Consider the following 17981-nt stretch of genomic DNA (forward strand, 5'->3'; position numbering starts at 1 on the left):
AAGCTTTATTTCATGTTTCTTTAGATCTCTGCTCTAGGATTTTGGTTTCAAGCCTTTTGCACTGGGAGTGTGCATCTGCTGCAAGACCGCTGCTCCTCTGGAGGATGCTGACATGCAGCTTTAAAGATGCTGGTTTCAAAGCAAGGAGGAAACATCTCCTTGCAGGAATAAATTACTGTCCTGGGCTACTTCAGCTTCCAAACTATTTACATCTCCTTCACTCAGGGGCATCTGCTGGGCACAGAGGGGCTCACGCTGCTGCTGCTCCTCTTCCTGCGTGGATGCAGTGAAGTAAGGAGCAACTGCAAGTGCCACGTGGCATAGCAGGCACTTTAGCCAGATGGGAGCAGTGATGGTGCCCATGGCATTGCTTTTTGCAAGCCATCCAGGCGCCCAATGGAGCCCAACTCACGGAGAAGATAGAAAAAGAACAGCAAAATCAAAGCATTGCTGCCAGCAGAGGCCAACCTGCAGCTACTGCCCAGGATTTGCCTACAGACATTTCAAGAAGGCCATTTTTCTGTCGACATCCAAGTTTTGGGGATGGGGAATGGGACAGAGAGAATGTGCCCAAGTGTCTGAGCCAGTGCAACTCCTTCCCCAGCTCTGTACTCCGACATGGAAGAGCAGTGCCATCTCCTCTCCAAGGAAAGCTTCTCTCCTCCAAGCAGGCTCCTGTTCAATTACAGCTAACACTTCATTGCCCAGGAAGGGAAAAGGTGGGGAGGAAAACAGAAAAAAAAAATGACACTTCACGAGAACTTCACAACATACAGTTTAAACAATTCAGCTACACAGTCGATGCATCAAGGGAAGGAATGGAGCAGGGTGGGGGGGAACTGTCCCAAACTCCCCCCAGGGGGACTCAGGCTGTCACGTCAAGGTTCAAATAACTTCAGCCATAACGTAGAGGGTTTAATGAACACGGTATTTCCACTCATGCCCTGGAAAAATTACACTCAAGGAAGAAAAAAAAAGAAAAAAAGACAAAAAGGAATTCAGATTTTCTACATATTTACAAAAAAAAAAAAAAAAAGCCCCTCAATCTCAGAACCAGAGAGGTGGAGCAGCCACTGATGGTGGAATGGAAAGGGATCTCTGCCCGGCCAGCAGTTCATCAAAGTTTCCCATCCCATGGAGAGCAGGAGAGCGCAGCTCTCGTTGCAAACACGGGGTCGGCCAGACGTGGGCTTGGGCTGGAGCCCCTCAGTTCATCCGCAGCCTGGTGTCCCGATGATCCGTGGGGGTGACCATCTCGTTGGCATAGCCATTTTCAGAGCAGAGGGACAGCTCGTCTGTGGTCTCCACGCCGCTGTTGATCTCTGGGGAGGGTGAAGGAGAGGGGGGACATTGTCACAGTGGTGCGAGATACAGGAGACCCTCGTGGATGAGCAGCCAGTAAAATCATAGCATCGCCTAGGTTGGAAAAGACCTTCAAGAGGATCCGGTCCAACCACCAACCTGACCTCCAAGTCCCATCACTAAGCCACATCCCTTAGTGCCGCATCCATGTCCCTTAAGTTCCATGAGGGATGGGGCACTGCCACTTCCCTGGGCAGCCCACTGCAATTCTCGACCATCCTTACTGTGAAGAACCTCCTAACATCCAGTCTGAATCTCTCCTGATGCAATTTGAGATTGAGATCCATCTTATCCTAAAGGGATTTCCTTCTGGCTTCAGTAGCATTAACCCGATTTAAGATCCAGCAATGAATTACCTCCAAGCTGGAGCTCATCTCTAAATTTCAGATCCTGTAAGCTCCATAATCACCAGAGGCAAAACTGGACCTTGCCATACGTGTGATGCTATGCTGAATTACTGACCTTTGGAAAAAGAAATATCTGAACATCATCTCTACCCTATTTGCTGCTCTGGAACCAGGAAGATTCCTGTAGTCACTGTGGAAAATATACACCCACTGATGTTTTAATCATGTCCACCAACTCTAAGTGAAACCGTTTGTTTCAGAGGCACAAAATATTAACACGCACCCCTGACCTCAGAAGGTGCTTTGTTTCTAAGAGATTTCATGCCTAGAAAACAGTGGGGAGGCTTAATTTTCCTCTGATCAACTGCTCTCTTACTCTGTTTTCCCTGGGTTTACTCCTCATTTTGACCATCAATGGAGGGTAGAATCAGGCCTGCTCTCCTCACAGTAAAATCTTTGATGCACAGCTTGTCTTCGTACAATAAACCCTGATCCCTGCTGGAGATCTCCAGGAAAAAAAGCCAATAAAAGAGCCCAAAGGCAGACTACAGTCACATTCCTTCAAACGTGAGCATTCCAGCTTCACACATCGATTTTAGCCTTGTAAAACTAAATGTTTCCTTCTTTGTACAGATGCCTGAGATCTTTCTTGGAGGTGGTCTTGGACAGACACACTAAGAGGAAGATGCTGCGTACCAACATGAAAACCCTCAGCTGTATGGGACTGAGGAGCCAGAACCACATCCCAAAAGTGACCACATCTCACAGCAGGGTCAGTCCAGCCATCCCATCCCACCAGTGGGAGACGAGACCCACATCAAGGTGTGGCACTGAGGGAAATGGTCAGTGGGGGTGGTGGAGGTGGGTCAGGGTTGCACTTGGTGACCGTTGGGATCTTTGCCAACCTTCATGAGCCTGAGACTCTGCCTCCTCCATCAGCAGAGTGACAACTGAAGGATGAAGCACAGAGCTTCGACTGAGCGGCCCTGATCCATACCTGAGAAGATCAGCTTCTCCTTCATGATCTTGACATCCCGACTGGACCGGCGGACGGCAGCGCTGAGCATGATCTGCTCTGGGTTGTAGGTCCTGATGCTTCCTAAGCGCCACCTACAAGAGAAGAAGGGGAAATCAGGGGCTGGGTCTCCCCACCCCTGACAGCATCCTCAAAGTGCTCACCAACACTGGGAAGACCAAATCCCGGAGGCCCTCAATGCTTTCGTGCCCTTGTACCAACACAACCCCGGACGGCAAGAGGATGTTTGGAGATGAGGGTACAAACATAAAAAGGAGTTATCTCCAAACCGCCTTCAGCATCCCAATCCCACTAATTCCAACAAGGACTGCAGGCACCCCAAACCCCTCTGCACCACATCAGCTGGACAACTGCACTAAGGAGGTGAACTGTTTTGACTCTGAGAGTGGTTACAAGGGAACAAAGACTGAGCCAAGTGAAGGAACTTCTTTTTTCTTGCTTGCATTTGTAGGAGAAGAGAACTCAAAGAAAAATTCAAGTCTCAAACCTGAGACACGCAGCAAAGACATCAGCATGAGATGCTTGGAAGGAAAGCACGAGCACTCCCAATGCAGGTAGATCTTTATGTACAATGCCCCTGCATGGAATTTATCTCAGGGCAGTTCCCTCCCCAGTTGCCAGGTCTTTGCTTAAATGCTTCCAGCCTAAAATGCACGCTTTTTTTCTTTAGCTTCACCAAAAATTTCCCTCACGTGAATGACAACATAAAGCTGATGAGAACCTGGCTGCACATTAACACTGGCCAGGCTTTTTGTTCTAAAAGTGCACATAAAGAAAATGCAACAACAGCAGCAAAGCTAAGTAGGGCTTTGCTTGTAAAGCTCTTTTTCACCCCGTGAGCATTTCCGTAACACAGATCCTCAAGGAAAATACAGGAATTGGAGGAATGTTTCCTTCAAATAAAGGGAAATCAGGGCTTAGTGGGTTTTCACAGCCCCCAACCCACCAATTTGTTCCACCTCCTGCACACAGAGGAAGGCTTTCAGTGATTCCCATTCTCCCTGCCGGAGCCAGGCACATAACAAAGCTCTTTGCTGGAAAAATAGCAGAGATTTAGGGCAGCCTATGGATTTTCTGATCTTCTGGCACCATCTAGTGGCTACCCATCGAATAAAAACGTGATATTCCTGCCCTTTATGGTTTTTGTTTGTTTGTTTTTCCTTTTTTCTTTTGGGTGGGGGTGAGTGACATCTGCCTTCTCTTACATTTCCATCTCCCTCCCCATCCCAGGAGCAGATTTGAGAAGCTCCACACCAGTCTGGCCCTACAGCACGGGCCTGAAACAATCATAGATGAGGTCCTGGTGTTGTTCCATTCAAAATAAAGTGAAATAAAATCTGTCTGGTGCTGATTTCCATGGTTTCCACTTTATTTTTCCCAAATCCCAAGGGGTGACACCACACTGTTGGAGCATGGATGAAGACAGGGCTCTGCTACAGAGGGCAGATGGGGTGGGACGGTGTGGGATGGTCACAGTGCACAGCTCATGGACCCGTGGACAAAAGCAACCCAGAAGGAGCACAAGGAGGTGGAGAAGATATTAAAGTTTAAAAAAAAAAACAAGCCCCCAAAATGATTTTTCTTTTATCATCATCATCTAATCCGAGCTGCTTAAACTTGGAAGATGGCCATTGTTCCCTTACTGTCCCACACCGGCAGATCCAGCTAAGATCAATACGTGCACAGGGTCTCACAGGATAAGAAATTCCTTAATCAGGACCAAAAAACGTTTTGTCACCATGCTGGGTCTTCCCTGTGCCAACAGCATTAGGACATGGAGCATTAGGTTGGATTGCATGGCCTAGATGCAGGGTGATCTCTTGCTTGAGTCATCCCACAGAGGGCTTGGGCCCCTTGAGGGCACAGAGCTCTGGACAGGATGCCCCAGCTCAAGCACTCTGACAGCTTTTGCACCACTTCTCTGGGTGAAATTTGTGCACGCACCCGAGCTGAAGCACACTGACTCCAGGTGCCCTCTGAGTTCTCTCCCCTAACATTTTGTGGCCCTTTTCTGGGCTAGTATGGAGTGTTAGTAGGTTCAGTCAGGACTTGCTGAGCATTCAGGAGGGAATTTCAGCTCCAGGTAAAAGGAGCAGAGCAGGGCTCATAGCTGGGATGCATTTTCGAATGGAATGCACCCAAGGAGGAACATCAAAACCAGCCCAAATCTGCAAGGGTCATGCAATTACTCAGTTAGCTTCTACAGCTGTTTGCAGCTCCATGCAAAGCAAACCAAGCTCCCAGTACCACCCCCATTTTGAAATACCCTCTTAGCAGAGGTGCCATCAGTCTATTTAACCATGATGCGACACCAATCTACGCTGCATGAAACATTTTCTGCTGAGCTCAATAGACTTAGGGTCACCAGGAAGCTTATTTAATAGGAAATAACACCTCTCCTACCCCCTTGGACTCTGTTGTGACCGGTCACATGTGCAAAAAGGGCAGCCCAGAGCAGGGCTCGTTGTGTCAGACAGACAGCAGGTTGTTCGTGTTCTGGGAGGCATCAAAGCAGACCAGACGGACATGGGATAGGAACAGACTAAAAAATACTGGGACAACAACACAGAGACAGCACACACCATGTTAGGGCCAGGACTAGGGTGCTTGGGCTGAGGAGAAATGGAAGGGAAAGGAGATGGGAGAGGACAGACTGGGGAAAAAATAGAGTTGGTTGGTACCAAGGTCATAAAATGGTAGTGAGCAAAGAGCCAAGCCAGACACAACCACACAGTCCCCATCCTGCTATTCATAGGATCATACAAAGACTTGGGTTGGAAGGGACCTCAAGGATCGTCAAGTTCCAACCCCCCTGCCACAGGCAGGGCCGCCAACCTCCAGATCTGATACAAGACCAGGTTGCCCAGGGCTCCATCCAACCTGGCCTTGAACACCTGTTGTCTAAAGCCTGACCAACTCCTCCATGCCTCTCTCTTCTCCCCACCCACATGAAAAATGCCAGAGAGCAATGGAGAGTTGAAAGGAGGAGAACACTCAGCCTCCTTGTCCCCATTTTGGTGAGGTGATGCAAGGATGGAACACTGCAATTCCAAGTACCTGGTGGAGCAGGCGATGCTTCCAGATGGCCAACCCCAACCCCAAAGGTGGTGGGTAGGGGAACAGGGGGGGCTGAGCACGCATAGGGAGGAGCCAGTCCTCAAAAATGCAACCCCATGGTGCCAAGCAGAAGGAATGGAGAAGGTAACATGGAGAGTTTGGTCTGAGTAAGGACATGGTAAAGGCTTTACTGCAGAAAGGTGACAGTGCTTCCCTCCAAGGGGATGAGAACTACCACTGAGAAAACAGTCAACGCAAGGAGAAATTTGGGTTGGCAATTTATGGCACTTTGAATCCAAAATCCCAGGCTCATTCCATTCCTGGGTTCACTGCTGTTTTTATTTTCAGACTGTATTTCCAGTTTCTGGGAAAAAGTAACTGGGAAAAGCCTCCAAAGCTCCAATGAGTGCAGCAGTCATTGAGCCAAACCTGTTCAGCTGTTAGACCTATTAATTAACACCCAGGCTGGAGAACTGATACTTGATATAATTGAACAGGTTACATTTTCATCTTATTTAGCATTAGCCAGCTTAGAAGAGGTTGGTCCCAAAAAACCTCTGGTAAACGCAGGAAGAGGATATTTTGTAGTGAAATCATTTCCACGGAGAAAGCATCATCTCCATGGGGAAGTGCCCAATTTCAGCACACTGCAGGACCTCAGAACAGGGCTGTGTTAAAGGGCACAACTTTGATCTTTGTAACGAAAGGTCAGATTGCCTTCAAAGCATCCACCAGCTCCAGCATCAGGCTCCCGTGGTGCTCGTGGCTATGGACCATGCAATGTTCTGACTCTTATGGTCCCCCTGTGAAGCCAGATGTTTGAAAGCATCATGGAAAAGCTGCATCCTGCACTGTCTGTCTGCAGTGAAGCCGTAGCAGAGAGGGAGAAAGAAAGAGAGAAAGGAAGGCTGAATGAAAAAGAGAAAGAGGAGGAAAGCACCAGAATTACCTGATCATGTGATAGCTGTGAGATGCCAGAATGCAGCAGAGAGAGAAAGAGGAGGAACATGCACAACAGTCAGAGCAGTAAGAAAATAAACAAGGCAAAGAGGCAAAAAAGATTGGTTAGAAGTCATCACAGTTGGTATTTCCCTCCTGGAAGGCCTGGCACGATCCTGTTCCCAGAGCTGAAGTAGAAGAGCAGGAGCAATCCCTGCCCTATGGAGGAGAGACAAGCCATGCGGAGGAGAGAGACAAGCACATCGAAGCCGTGCCTCTGGTCCCACCCACCCTCAGGTCCTTGCGTGGAGGAAGCAGCTCTGTTTTACCCCAAAAAGGACTTCAGGAAAAAGTACACACACATACACACACACATAAAAAAAAACCCCTAGAACAAAAACACACGACGTATTGAAGGCCAAACGTCAAGCCCCACTTCGTGGAGCTGAGTCGCGTCAGCAGGGAGTCGATAGGCAGCTCTGCTGAGACTTGGTTTTGGCACAGACTCAGAGCTGATACCCATTCTTCTGCGTGGTGAAGCAGCCGTGAAGAGCAGGGAAATGGGCATCTCCTAAGTGGGATGCACAGAGCAGGAGCTCTCGGGAGGGCAAGCCTTTCGATGTAGAAAATCCAGCTTCTGACGCTAGAGTTATTCTCCTTCCTTCCACTGACTTGGGGTTGAGCTGTCCCAGGGGAGAGAAATCCCAAAATCCTTCCACTCCTCACCCTGATTCTTCTCTCCCTACACCACCAAACCACCTCCAAGCTGGAAAAACATTCTGGGGAGAGGAGCAGTCCATATATCAGAATGCCCATGTAGCAGACCTATAGCCTACGGTATGGCTTAGTTTAACTCTTTTGGATGTGCCCTGTGGGCATGATAGAGAAAGCCTGCCAAACCAGCTTTGGGAAATGATGCAAAACTCTTCAGATGGTGATGGGTCAGTGGTTGGACTGGATGATTTTAGAGGTCTTTTACAACCTTAATGATTCTATGCAGTATTTCATTGCCATGACCTTTAAATTCTGCTCTTGACAGAAGAGCATTAAGGAGCTCAGTCCCTTCCTTCAGCCTCCTCAGTGCATTTTTGACCCTGACTGAGAAATAAAAGTCTGAAGGGCAGGGAAATCTCTTATTAAATCCACTGATGAAACTGAGGGATTGTAGGAAGCTTCCAGACAACACAGCCACAACGTCCACCTGGAGGAAAGGTTTAATTGGCTGCAAGACGTCTGAGCAAAATTATAAACAGATTGGTTAATCTCATTTAGGTCATTGGTTTTGTTAAGTGTTGGTAAATCGAATCTGAGAGGGGTTTGAATCTGCTTCTCATCCTATTATGCTGTGCTGGAATGGATGACCTACTGGGCACTGGTCTACCAGCCTGGGACTGTGCGAGTTGTAAATTTAGAAGGACATAATCAACAGACCCAACATATGGCCTGAAGTCAAATCCATAGCAGGTGTTGGCAGGAGCAGTAGGCTGCTGTAGCGTGGTGAAAATGCCCAGGTAATTATCTGCCCTGGGGAGGGAAAGGAATTGCTGCAAGCAGATGATCCGGGGCAGCATGACAGCAAGATTACTGGCTCATAAAGCTGAAGGAAATGAAATTGCTACTCCTAACACAAAGGCATTTTGGAGATCAAGAAAGAAGGAAAGCACAAGCTTCTTGCTGTCTCTAGCACAGTGCTTTGTGCATGCTAAAGCAGGTGAGATTACAAAGCCGGGCGAAGAGCGAGGTGCAATTTCAAAATGACATTTTCCCAGGGGAAGGCTGCTGCTTCTCACTGGGGGAAGAGCATTCCTCCTCCTGAGCTCGTGCTTTCCCAGAGAGGGTTATTTCAGTGTCATCACTGACAGCTAAAGTGCCTCTTAGGAGAGCAGGCACATCACCAGGAGGACGCATTTCCTCCCTTATAATCAAGAGGGTGGTTTGGCCAACTCTACCATTAGCAAGTAGATTTATCTCCTACTGATTCATCGGTGTCTTAAGCCTGTCCTGCTCCCAGCCTTTCTGCTCCATGTCTGTGTTCAGGGTCCTAGAGGCTTCTGCCTCCACGTTTTCCTTGCTGAAAAGGGGATTTTTTTCTCCAAGCATCCAGTTGGGCAACTGATTGGATTTGCTAAGCTGCAACGGTTTTGCATCGCTTACGTAACTCTCTTCATCCTAATGGAAACCAACTGATTTTAGAAAAGCTAAAAGACAACCCTGCTGTAAAAACTATAACTGTGGAAACTCAAACCATTTCCTCACCTTTTCTATAGCATTTAAACTTCTTGATGTCCATTTCCCCAAAAACACTTAAGGTTTCTCTCCCACGCACATTTATGAGAAGAGCAAGGAGTCTGCCATTCCTGCTGTGAGATCTCTTATTCCTCTTAAAAGCACTGACTTCATCGAATTCAAATGTCATCTCAGAAGTGGAATTAATTACTGTTTGCAGTCTTTGGAGGAATTTTTAATCAGTTTTCCTGCTATGGCAATCCACATGCTTGAGGAGCACCACAGTCCTCTCTCCTGCCTCCACCCCACACTCTCAATGAAAACACACAGCACGAATACACGAGAGCTGAGCCACAACAATGCTACTTACTTCTGGAATATAAAAACTCCTACAATTATGATAAATGAAATGAGATCGGATGTGATCCAGATTAGGCGGTACTCGTCTGGAGGCTGGAAGACAAAGAACAGGAGCAGATCTTAAAGCTGTGTATATGCACAGGGAGACCAGACATTGCTGAAGTCACCACCAGGGCAGAAAGAATCACAGAACAGCTTGGGTTGGAAGAGACCTCAAGGACCACGAAGCTCCAACTCCTGTGCTGCAGGCAGGGCCACCAACCTCCACGTTTCATAGCAGCCCAGGCTGCCCAGGGCCCCATCCAACCTGGCCTTGAACACCTCCAGGGATGGACGGGGCATCACAGCCTCTCTGGGCAGCTGTTCCAGCACCTCACCACTCTCTGAGTAAAGAAAAGCACAGAGCTGCAAGGGTCACAGATAAATCATGTTTACGACATTTCTAATGTCAGCCTGTCACTTGAGGTGGCATTATCAGGAAGCAAACAGGAAGAGCTTTAAGCTTTAAGCATTTTGCACGTGCTGATGTTTTCTCAGAGCTTTGTGGGCTGGAAGTTCCCTATCTCAGCTGAACCTCAAGGTGAGGTGAGAGGCTCTTTGGAAATCCAAGCCTGTGGGAAAACAAACAATATTTCTGTCGATTTCTGTCTTTTAAGGCACAGGCAACTCTTGCTACATTTGCTGGTCTAAGTAATAACTATTAATAATCAACTCCTGATGATGCTCAGAAGACACCCACCCATGACAGCCACCAGCAACAGCCAACAAACTTCTGCTTGGCCAGCCCAATCCTGAAGGACACGGTCCCAATTAAGGAAAAGGTTTCTGATTTATTACCAGCCCAGGCACAAACATCCCAATGGCCAATGCCATTAATGCAGACAAATAATATTTAATTGGAGAAATAGAACACAATGCAGAAAGGGGAGTTCATGCAGCAGTAGGGTGACAAAGGTAAAACCAGTTGGGAACCACCAACACTGCTACCTCTGTCTCCCAGAATAGAATAATTAGTTTTTCTGGTCACTGCCTCTTTGTGTGTCTCAATTTATCCAGCAGGAAGAGCATGGCAGTGCTTTAATTAGCTAACACTTCTGATAGACATTTCATCCTTTATTTTCAAACTTTATAATGGAAAAGAGACCTTTGACGTTGTGTTGATGCTGCAATAACACCTGTCTAATTTCCTGCATTTATTAAGACACAAAAATGCCTTTTTCCTGATTGGAGAACACTATCACAGATGTTTTGAATGAAAACTCAGGAGGCTTCTAGGACAAAAGAAAATCTGCACAGCTAAGTTTTTCACTTATCCAAATTAGTATTCCACAACAACACCCAAAGTATCAGGTTCTCCTGTGGGGACAAAAGTTGTATTTCCCATGATGTATCCCAAGGAATAGGCAGACATGAACAGAACCTTCTGGGCAAACTCTAGCACTTTATATTGATGATTGAAAAAAAAGAAATCTGTAATGCCCATAAAATCCCCAGAAAGCTCAGAGTTAGCAAAGATTTTATGAGCACAAAAAACTGGAATCCAGAGGGCAGCCCAAACCTTTCAGGAAGAATCTCAAAAACGCAGGCAGGATGGGTGCACCACACTGGGCACTCAGGTTAAGGACATCAAGTTGGGGTTAGAACCCCAACTGAAGCTTTCCACTTCCAAAGCCCTCCTCTATGGGATGCTGTGTTGGAATTCCAACAGACGGGAGAGCCCTAGGAGGAGGGCTCCAAGCATCAGCTGCTTTTCATAGCTGTCAGTGAGGATTTTGGAGTAAAGAGCTGCCAGTGATGTACCCAAAACTCCTGCCAACTGTAGAGGAAGGGAGATGTTTGCAGCAGCAGAATTCAGACAGTGACAATTTCTGATGCCAACAGATCAGTCTGCTGACCATTTTCAGTTTTCCATCTTCAGCTCACACCAGTTCAAATCTGTGTTGTCAGATACAAGCAGTAGGTTAAGCTATGACTAATGACATTCACAGATGCACAGATGAGGTCCTACCTCCAGCTGAAGATGCAGATAACACCTGCTGAATTCCCCTTGTGCTCATCTTATTTCCCCTTTCCCAATGGGATCTCCCAGAGCAGTGGCAAAACAGCTGCCTCCTGTCCTACCCCCATAAAAATCTGTTACCAAAAAATAGCCCCATGACATCCATGTACACCTCTGCAGCTGAGCTTGTTTGGGGAATACCATGATGCAACTATTTTCCCTCCTCTCCAATGTGAATGTTTTGTTTGGTTCAGAGACCCAAAGTGCTAGCAGAGCTTTCAGAGGGTTTGTTGCCTGTGTGATGGGTAAGGACTCTGTTCCTAGTATGGAAATGGAGTAGCCAGAGGTAAAATCTGTCCTCATTTGGTATTAAAACCAGACAAAACTGCAACTCTAGTAGATGCTCAGCAAGTCTGGAAAGATGTTTTTACACTGAAGGAATACAAAAAAGTTGGTTGGGTTAAATGAGGTCCCCAAATACTGCATTAGGAAAGACCTGAAAGAAGGTTTTGTGCATTGATCCTTCGCCATCTTAGACATACAGAGGGTGAAAACACTCAAGGCCAATGCCACACTGAACCTGAACATCCTTGGAATAAGCCCCTGGTAATACGAATGCAGTGAACAACCTCTAAACCTTCCCCATGGTGTTCCCTACTTCCAGGGTCCACGGCACTTTGCTGTGCTCTGTGCTTACCATCAACCAGATGGGAAAAGGCACCTTGCGAAGGACGTGGGAGCTGTCGGAGGTGACCGACGGGACACCAGTGCACCACAGGATGGAGTACAGCCAGGGCTCATTCACAGTGTACAGATTCACGCTCAGGTTTGCTGCCATGTAGTCTCTGCCAGAAGGAAGAAAGAGTGAGGGGTGAGTCCTGCAGTCATCAGTGCCTCATCTCATTGAATCGTAGAATCATTACAGAATCACAGAATCACAGAATCACCCGGGTTGGAAGGGACCTCAAGGATCATGTAGTTCCAACCCCCCTGCCTAGCAGGGCCACCAAACACACACATTCAGATCAGGTTGCCCAGGACCCCGTCCAACCTGGCCTTGAACACGTCCAAGGACGGGGCATCCACAACCTCCCTGGGCAGCCCGTTCCAGGGCCCAACCACTCTCCTTGTAAAGAACTTCCCCCTAACATCCAACCTCAATCTTCCCTCCCTCAACTTCGATCCATTTCCCCTAGTCCTGCTGTTGTCAGCCCTTTTGAAGAGTTTACTCCCCTCGTGGGTGTAGGTTCCCTTCAGGTATTGATAGGCTGCACTGAGGTCACCATGCAGCTTCTCTTCTCCAGGCTGAACAAGCCCAACTCCCTCAGCCTGTCCTCATAGGGGAGGTGCTCCAGCCCCCTGATCATCTCAGTCGCCCTCCTCTGCACCCTTTCCAAAATCTCAATGTCTTTCTTGTACTGAGGGCTCCACACCTGGACACAGGACTCCAGATGGGGCCTCACAAGAGCCGAGTAGAGAGGGACAATCACCTCCCTGTCCCTGCTGACCACCCTTCTCCTGATGGAGCCCAGGATCCCATTTGCCTTTCGAGCTGCCAGAGCGCACTGCTGGCTCATGTTAAGTCATTACAGATGGAGAGCCTCCAAGAACCCAACATCCCACTCCAAAGCATCCCACCGTGCCCTCTGAACAAGTCCCTCAGTGCCACATCCCCACAGATCTGAGCACCTTCAGGGATGGTGACTCCACCACCACCTCGGGCAGCCCATGCCTGTGCCCAACTGCTCTTTGGAGAAGAAATTATTCTTAATATTCAACTTGAAATCTCCATCTCAGAGAGTTCTCATCATCTGCACTGCTGAAACACAGACATATTAGCTATGAATCACATGAAGTAGGTTTTTAAAAGGGCACAGTCACCTCATAGGCAAGCCAATGGCACTGCAGTCAAGTGGTTGGAATGCACAAGCTTTCTTTTCCTCCCAGGCACTACCTGCCCCAGGACTCAGCCTGCTTCAGACACATCATCATAAAGGACAGATACAGCACCTCATCATGCTGATGTAAAATTAACATCTACCTCAGATGCTCATCATGTTTCACAGGCAGTCTGCTTAACTAAAAACTGATCGAGTTTGCAACATGAGTTCCTACAGTTCCCATGCCCTTGTTTTAGGGACAGTTGCAGGGATACATCTTCCAGTTTCCAAAGCAGGCATATGGTCCTCTCCAGGAGACAAAGCAAACAGTTCTTCTCTCTTTCCAGCCCCAAATGTATAGTAAGACAAATCATTTAAATACATTTGGTTTTTTTTTCCATCTGAAAAAGTTTCATTTCTCAAATACTTATGCAAGGAATAAATGTGAACTCCAAAAAAGGGAAAAGGTCTCTATGAGAGACAACCCACGCTTTCTGAGAAAAGGGCAAAGCCATGAGCTAGCACTGTGTGCAGTTCAGATACACACTGCCAGAAGGCTGCACATGCTGTGACAGTCTCATTAAAGACAAGGCCTAACCACTCTAAACAGGTGACAGCAACAGAACATGTGAATTGTCTGCCAAAAAAGTTCTGAGAACTAGATTAGACACCAGACTAATCAAGAATCTGCCACAGAAGGTCTGGAGCAGATTAACAGATAACAGGGCAGCTGCTGACAGTGATCTCTTTTTCCAGAGATCACCTTTTTCCAGAGATAACAATGGAATAAGAAATATTCAAAGATCTGTATTTCAGAAAGGATCATCATGTATGAGACACAGATGTGGCACTGAGGGACATGGTTGGGGGCAACGTGGTGATGGGCTGACGGTTGGACTTCATGATCTTAGAGGTCTTTTCCAATCTTAACGATTCTATGAGGCAAATGAGCAATCCTGGGAACAGCCTGGATTCTGGGTAATGGGAGGGACGAGCTGGCACAGCTCAGGTTTTTTAACAGCAAGTCCATCTGAAACAGTGCTTGTATACAGACAGGTCAAGAAAGATGCTGCTGGGACAGGGATGCACACGTGGCTGTAGAGCAACGTGCTGCCAACACCACATCCAAAGGGAGGACTCTACCTGACATCCTCATTCGTGACCTTGGTGTAACGCAGGTTGAGTTTCACGATGCCCTTCTCTCTCAAGCGCTCTGCATCCAACTTGAGGCCAGAAGTCTGCTGGAAAGCTGGAGCAATCTGCCTGACCAGCTGCCGCTCCGTGTCCGGCAGCCACATCACCTGCAGAGGCAGAAGGAGGTCAAGGCAAAGAGGGTTCACAAAGCAGGTAACACCAGCCAAGGGTTGCAGATAATCAGTTTACATTAAGCCAGAAGCAAATATGCACAATAGATTTTGCCTTATTTGTCATACAAATAGTCTAGGAGAGGCACACAGCCTCCTGGATTTATATCCAAATGCACTTCAGGATGGTTGGGGAACACAGAGAAATACATAATGCTTGAAAATTTAGAGGTGAAACGGGTTGAGGTAGAAACAGATCAAGCCAAGGGCTCATGAGGTGAGGTCTAGTGTACCCCACATCTAACAGTTTGTCTTCCCTGCCCAATTCAGGGCACAGGGACTAATGCTGACAGCACAAGATGGTGCAGGAGAAGCCTCTCAACATCCCATGGCTGAGATCTGTTTTATTCAACTCTCTTTCATTAGGGCTACATCTCTTCTCACCCAAGGCAAGGATTTCCCAGAGTTCACACCAGGCTTTGAAAATGTGTCAGATCAATTACTGTTGACAGGCTCGGGGGCCAGGCATAAAGTGGATGCAGGAGCCAGGCTAAGCAGTTCTATCAGTTGTGCCATACAGAGGGTGGGATGATTATGGCAGTACCACTGGGCTTTACATTGCTTTAACCCACATGTTTAAGACCTCATCAACACTCATTAATGACCAAACGTTTGGCCTCAAACTTGGGTGAAAAATACAGCTTCACCACCCCCATATCTCTTTGCTCACAGTTTTTCCAGTGCCCTTCATCCCCCTGTGGAAGTGGATAGTGATGGGACAAGGGGGAATGGTTTGAAAGTGAGACAGGGGAGGTTTAGGTTGGATTTGAGGAGGAAGTTTTTGAGCCAGAGGGTGGTGAGGCACTGGCACAGATTGCCCAAGGAGGCTGTGGATGCCCCATCCCTGCAGGCATTCAAGGCCAGGCTGGATGTGGCTCTGGGCAGCCTGGGCTGCTGCTTGGCGACCTGCACACAGCAGGGCTTGGAGCTGGATGAGCACTGTGCTCCTTTGCAACCCAGGCCATGCTGTCATTCTGTGATTCTATTAGAGGACAAACTAATGAGGCTGGCTGGACACTGACTTCTAGCTCTGTGCCATTGCAGCTTGGCAATTATAGGAAAGAAAGTCTGGAAGAGGCCTCCTTTTGCTGGTCCAGTTTATGACTGCTATCTCCCATCCACCAGACATGCAGCTATGCAAAGACCTTGGGTCCAGCCTGCAAGCATTTTCCTCCCCAGCACAGCTTCCAAGTAACACCCCAAATCAAGCATCCAAATGGGTCAAACGAGGCACTCAAGAACTCGGGGAACCCATAAGGATGTTCAATTCTGGAAATACCACCAAACTCACAGATCGTTGCTGAATTCCCGACGCCAGGATGGTCTTCAGGGTGATGTTGATGTAAGACGTGTAATAGGGATGATCTGGTGGCAGGTCCTGGAAGTTCAGGATGAGTGATGTATTATCCTTGATCACCTCCAGCATATCTGCTAGCTTGCAGACAGACTGGTTTGCAGCTTCCAAGTAGTCAGACCTTGAGAGGGATCCAGCTGTCCAGAAAGGGTCGTTCTGAAAGTAAAAGATGCCAGCATTACCACCATGAAGCACAGGCTCCCTGGGTGCAGGTGGAGCTCCTTTTCCATCCCACCATAGCAACAGTGGGGGATGCTGACAACTACACTCAATGCCATTCTAGGACTTTGTTGAAGTGTTTTTCCATGCCTCGGTTTCCCCAAGGGAACTAAGGGCAATATGAGAGGAGCTATGGGATGCTGGAGCAGATGGACTCTCCTGACAAAAGGACTTTTAGAAATGACTGTGTCTCAAAGGACATCTCCAAAACCAGCCTTCCAGCTGCTGTCTTTGTCCTTCTCACCTAGCAAGAGGCATTTTCACAGCATTCCCATTCCAACAACCACATCTGTAGGCCCAGCAAGTCTCTGTGCCACAGCACATGCAGCTCTTATTCAGACTTCCTCACCACAGATCAGAACAGTGGTGATGCTACTACAGCTCAGGTTACTACCAGGCAAGCACTGAAGGACCTTCAAACAGACACATGAAACCAGTACCTGAGCATCATTGCAGTAAGCCATGATCAGGCTTGCTGGAATGTGCCATACTGATGCAGCCCTCCTTCCAGACCACAATTAATACTCTCCAGGAAGGTTATGGCTGCAGGCTACAGAAAGAAAGCCCACCTGTAAGCTGGCTGAGCACCAAAAGATGGACCAGCCCACCCCAAGGCAATTTCTTCTCCCTTAGACTTTGAAAGCTGAACATCTCTGTGGATGTTTTTTTTTTCCATTTTAGAAACAATTACCTCCAAGTATAAATTAAGGAAAAAGTAAAACACAACAGTCTCTTTTCTGTTTCCTTTATAGTCATATTTCCCTTTCCAGGGGGATGTTGGGAGTCCTGAGTAGTATCAACCAGGCATTAAGGTCCCTCCTTCCAAGTGGCGGAAGGAGGAGCAGAGAAAAACAATCTCTCTCCCCTACCCCAGGTTGCAAGGCAGAGAAAGGACCAAGCAATCAAATTCCCATAGAGTGCTCCTGGGGGCTAGGCCACTGCTCCAACCTTTGTGCAACGCTACCTAAAGACAGCTGCAAATGCCTTGGGTGGGATGTCAAACTACATGATTAGCAGTGGACTGAACTACATACAGTTCATAGAGGCTTGGTCTAGATGCAGTTCAGACCACCCTACTGAGAAGCTACCTCACAGAGGGTTTAGGCAGAGCTTTCATCCCACAGCCATGGCTGCAGGACATCCTATAGGTACGCACCCGTAGGAACCACTCTCCAGCATTGAGCATTTCCAGGTCAGTCCAGTTGAACATGGAAGAGTGTTCGTAGGCCCGCCCTGGAAACACTTCCTCCACATTCGTTGTTCTCCTGAGTGTCTTGTCATGCATCAGAAATGGCACTCCATCATAGCTGCAAACGCACAGACTCCATTACAGGTTGAGACAAAAACCATGGAACACTTTGCTAGAGAAATGGCATCTCCACTCCAGCTTCTCCCATGGCTTTAAGGACCACATTGAAATCATTGTCAAGATCTTGACCAACTCCCCAACAGCCTCAATACCAGTTGAAATGAGACGTACCCAGAGGAAAAATGTTTTAGATGCATTAGTCCATCCCACCCTTCTCCAAATCATGGATTTTTTGAGTGCCAAACTCATATATCTCAGAATCCCAGAATGGCTGGGGTTGGAAGGGACCAACCTCCTTCTGCAGACAGGACTGCCACCCATTGAATAATGCAAGAGATCAGGTTGCCCAGGGCCCCATCCAACCTGGCCTTGAGCACCTCCAGGGATGGGCATCCACAGCTTTTCAGCTCAGACAAGACCAGCCACCATGAATGCTCAGCACCAACCAAAGATGCCTGCAATGTCTGTAGCTCCAAAAACTGTCAGTGTTTTTCCACTCTTTGCATCCTCACACATATGCATCCACACA

The 17981-nt window shown here is 47.8% G+C and overlaps 1 protein-coding gene across 1 annotated transcript in view; it reads right to left on the reverse strand.

Moving 5' to 3' along the window:
- Window positions 1-762: 762 nt before the first annotated feature.
- Window positions 763-17981, reverse strand: part of GDPD5 (glycerophosphodiester phosphodiesterase domain containing 5) — a 41930-nt gene continuing 24711 nt past the window's right edge. Inside the window, exons 8-14 of the mRNA XM_042836291.1 lie at window positions 17300-17450; window positions 15862-16080; window positions 14350-14507; window positions 12024-12171; window positions 9338-9420; window positions 2707-2819; window positions 763-1322 (exon numbers count right to left, since the gene is read on the reverse strand). Of these exons, the coding sequence (XP_042692225.1) occupies window positions 1207-1322; window positions 2707-2819; window positions 9338-9420; window positions 12024-12171; window positions 14350-14507; window positions 15862-16080; window positions 17300-17450 (988 nt within the window). The 3' untranslated portion in view covers window positions 763-1206. The remainder of the gene's footprint in view (window positions 1323-2706; window positions 2820-9337; window positions 9421-12023; window positions 12172-14349; window positions 14508-15861; window positions 16081-17299; window positions 17451-17981) is intronic.

This window comes from Centrocercus urophasianus, unplaced genomic scaffold (genome assembly GCF_019232065.1).
Source record: "Centrocercus urophasianus isolate 14NV4802_14NV808 unplaced genomic scaffold, USGS_Curo_1.0 seq_587, whole genome shotgun sequence".
Classification (NCBI taxonomy): Eukaryota; Metazoa; Chordata; class Aves; order Galliformes; family Phasianidae; genus Centrocercus; species Centrocercus urophasianus.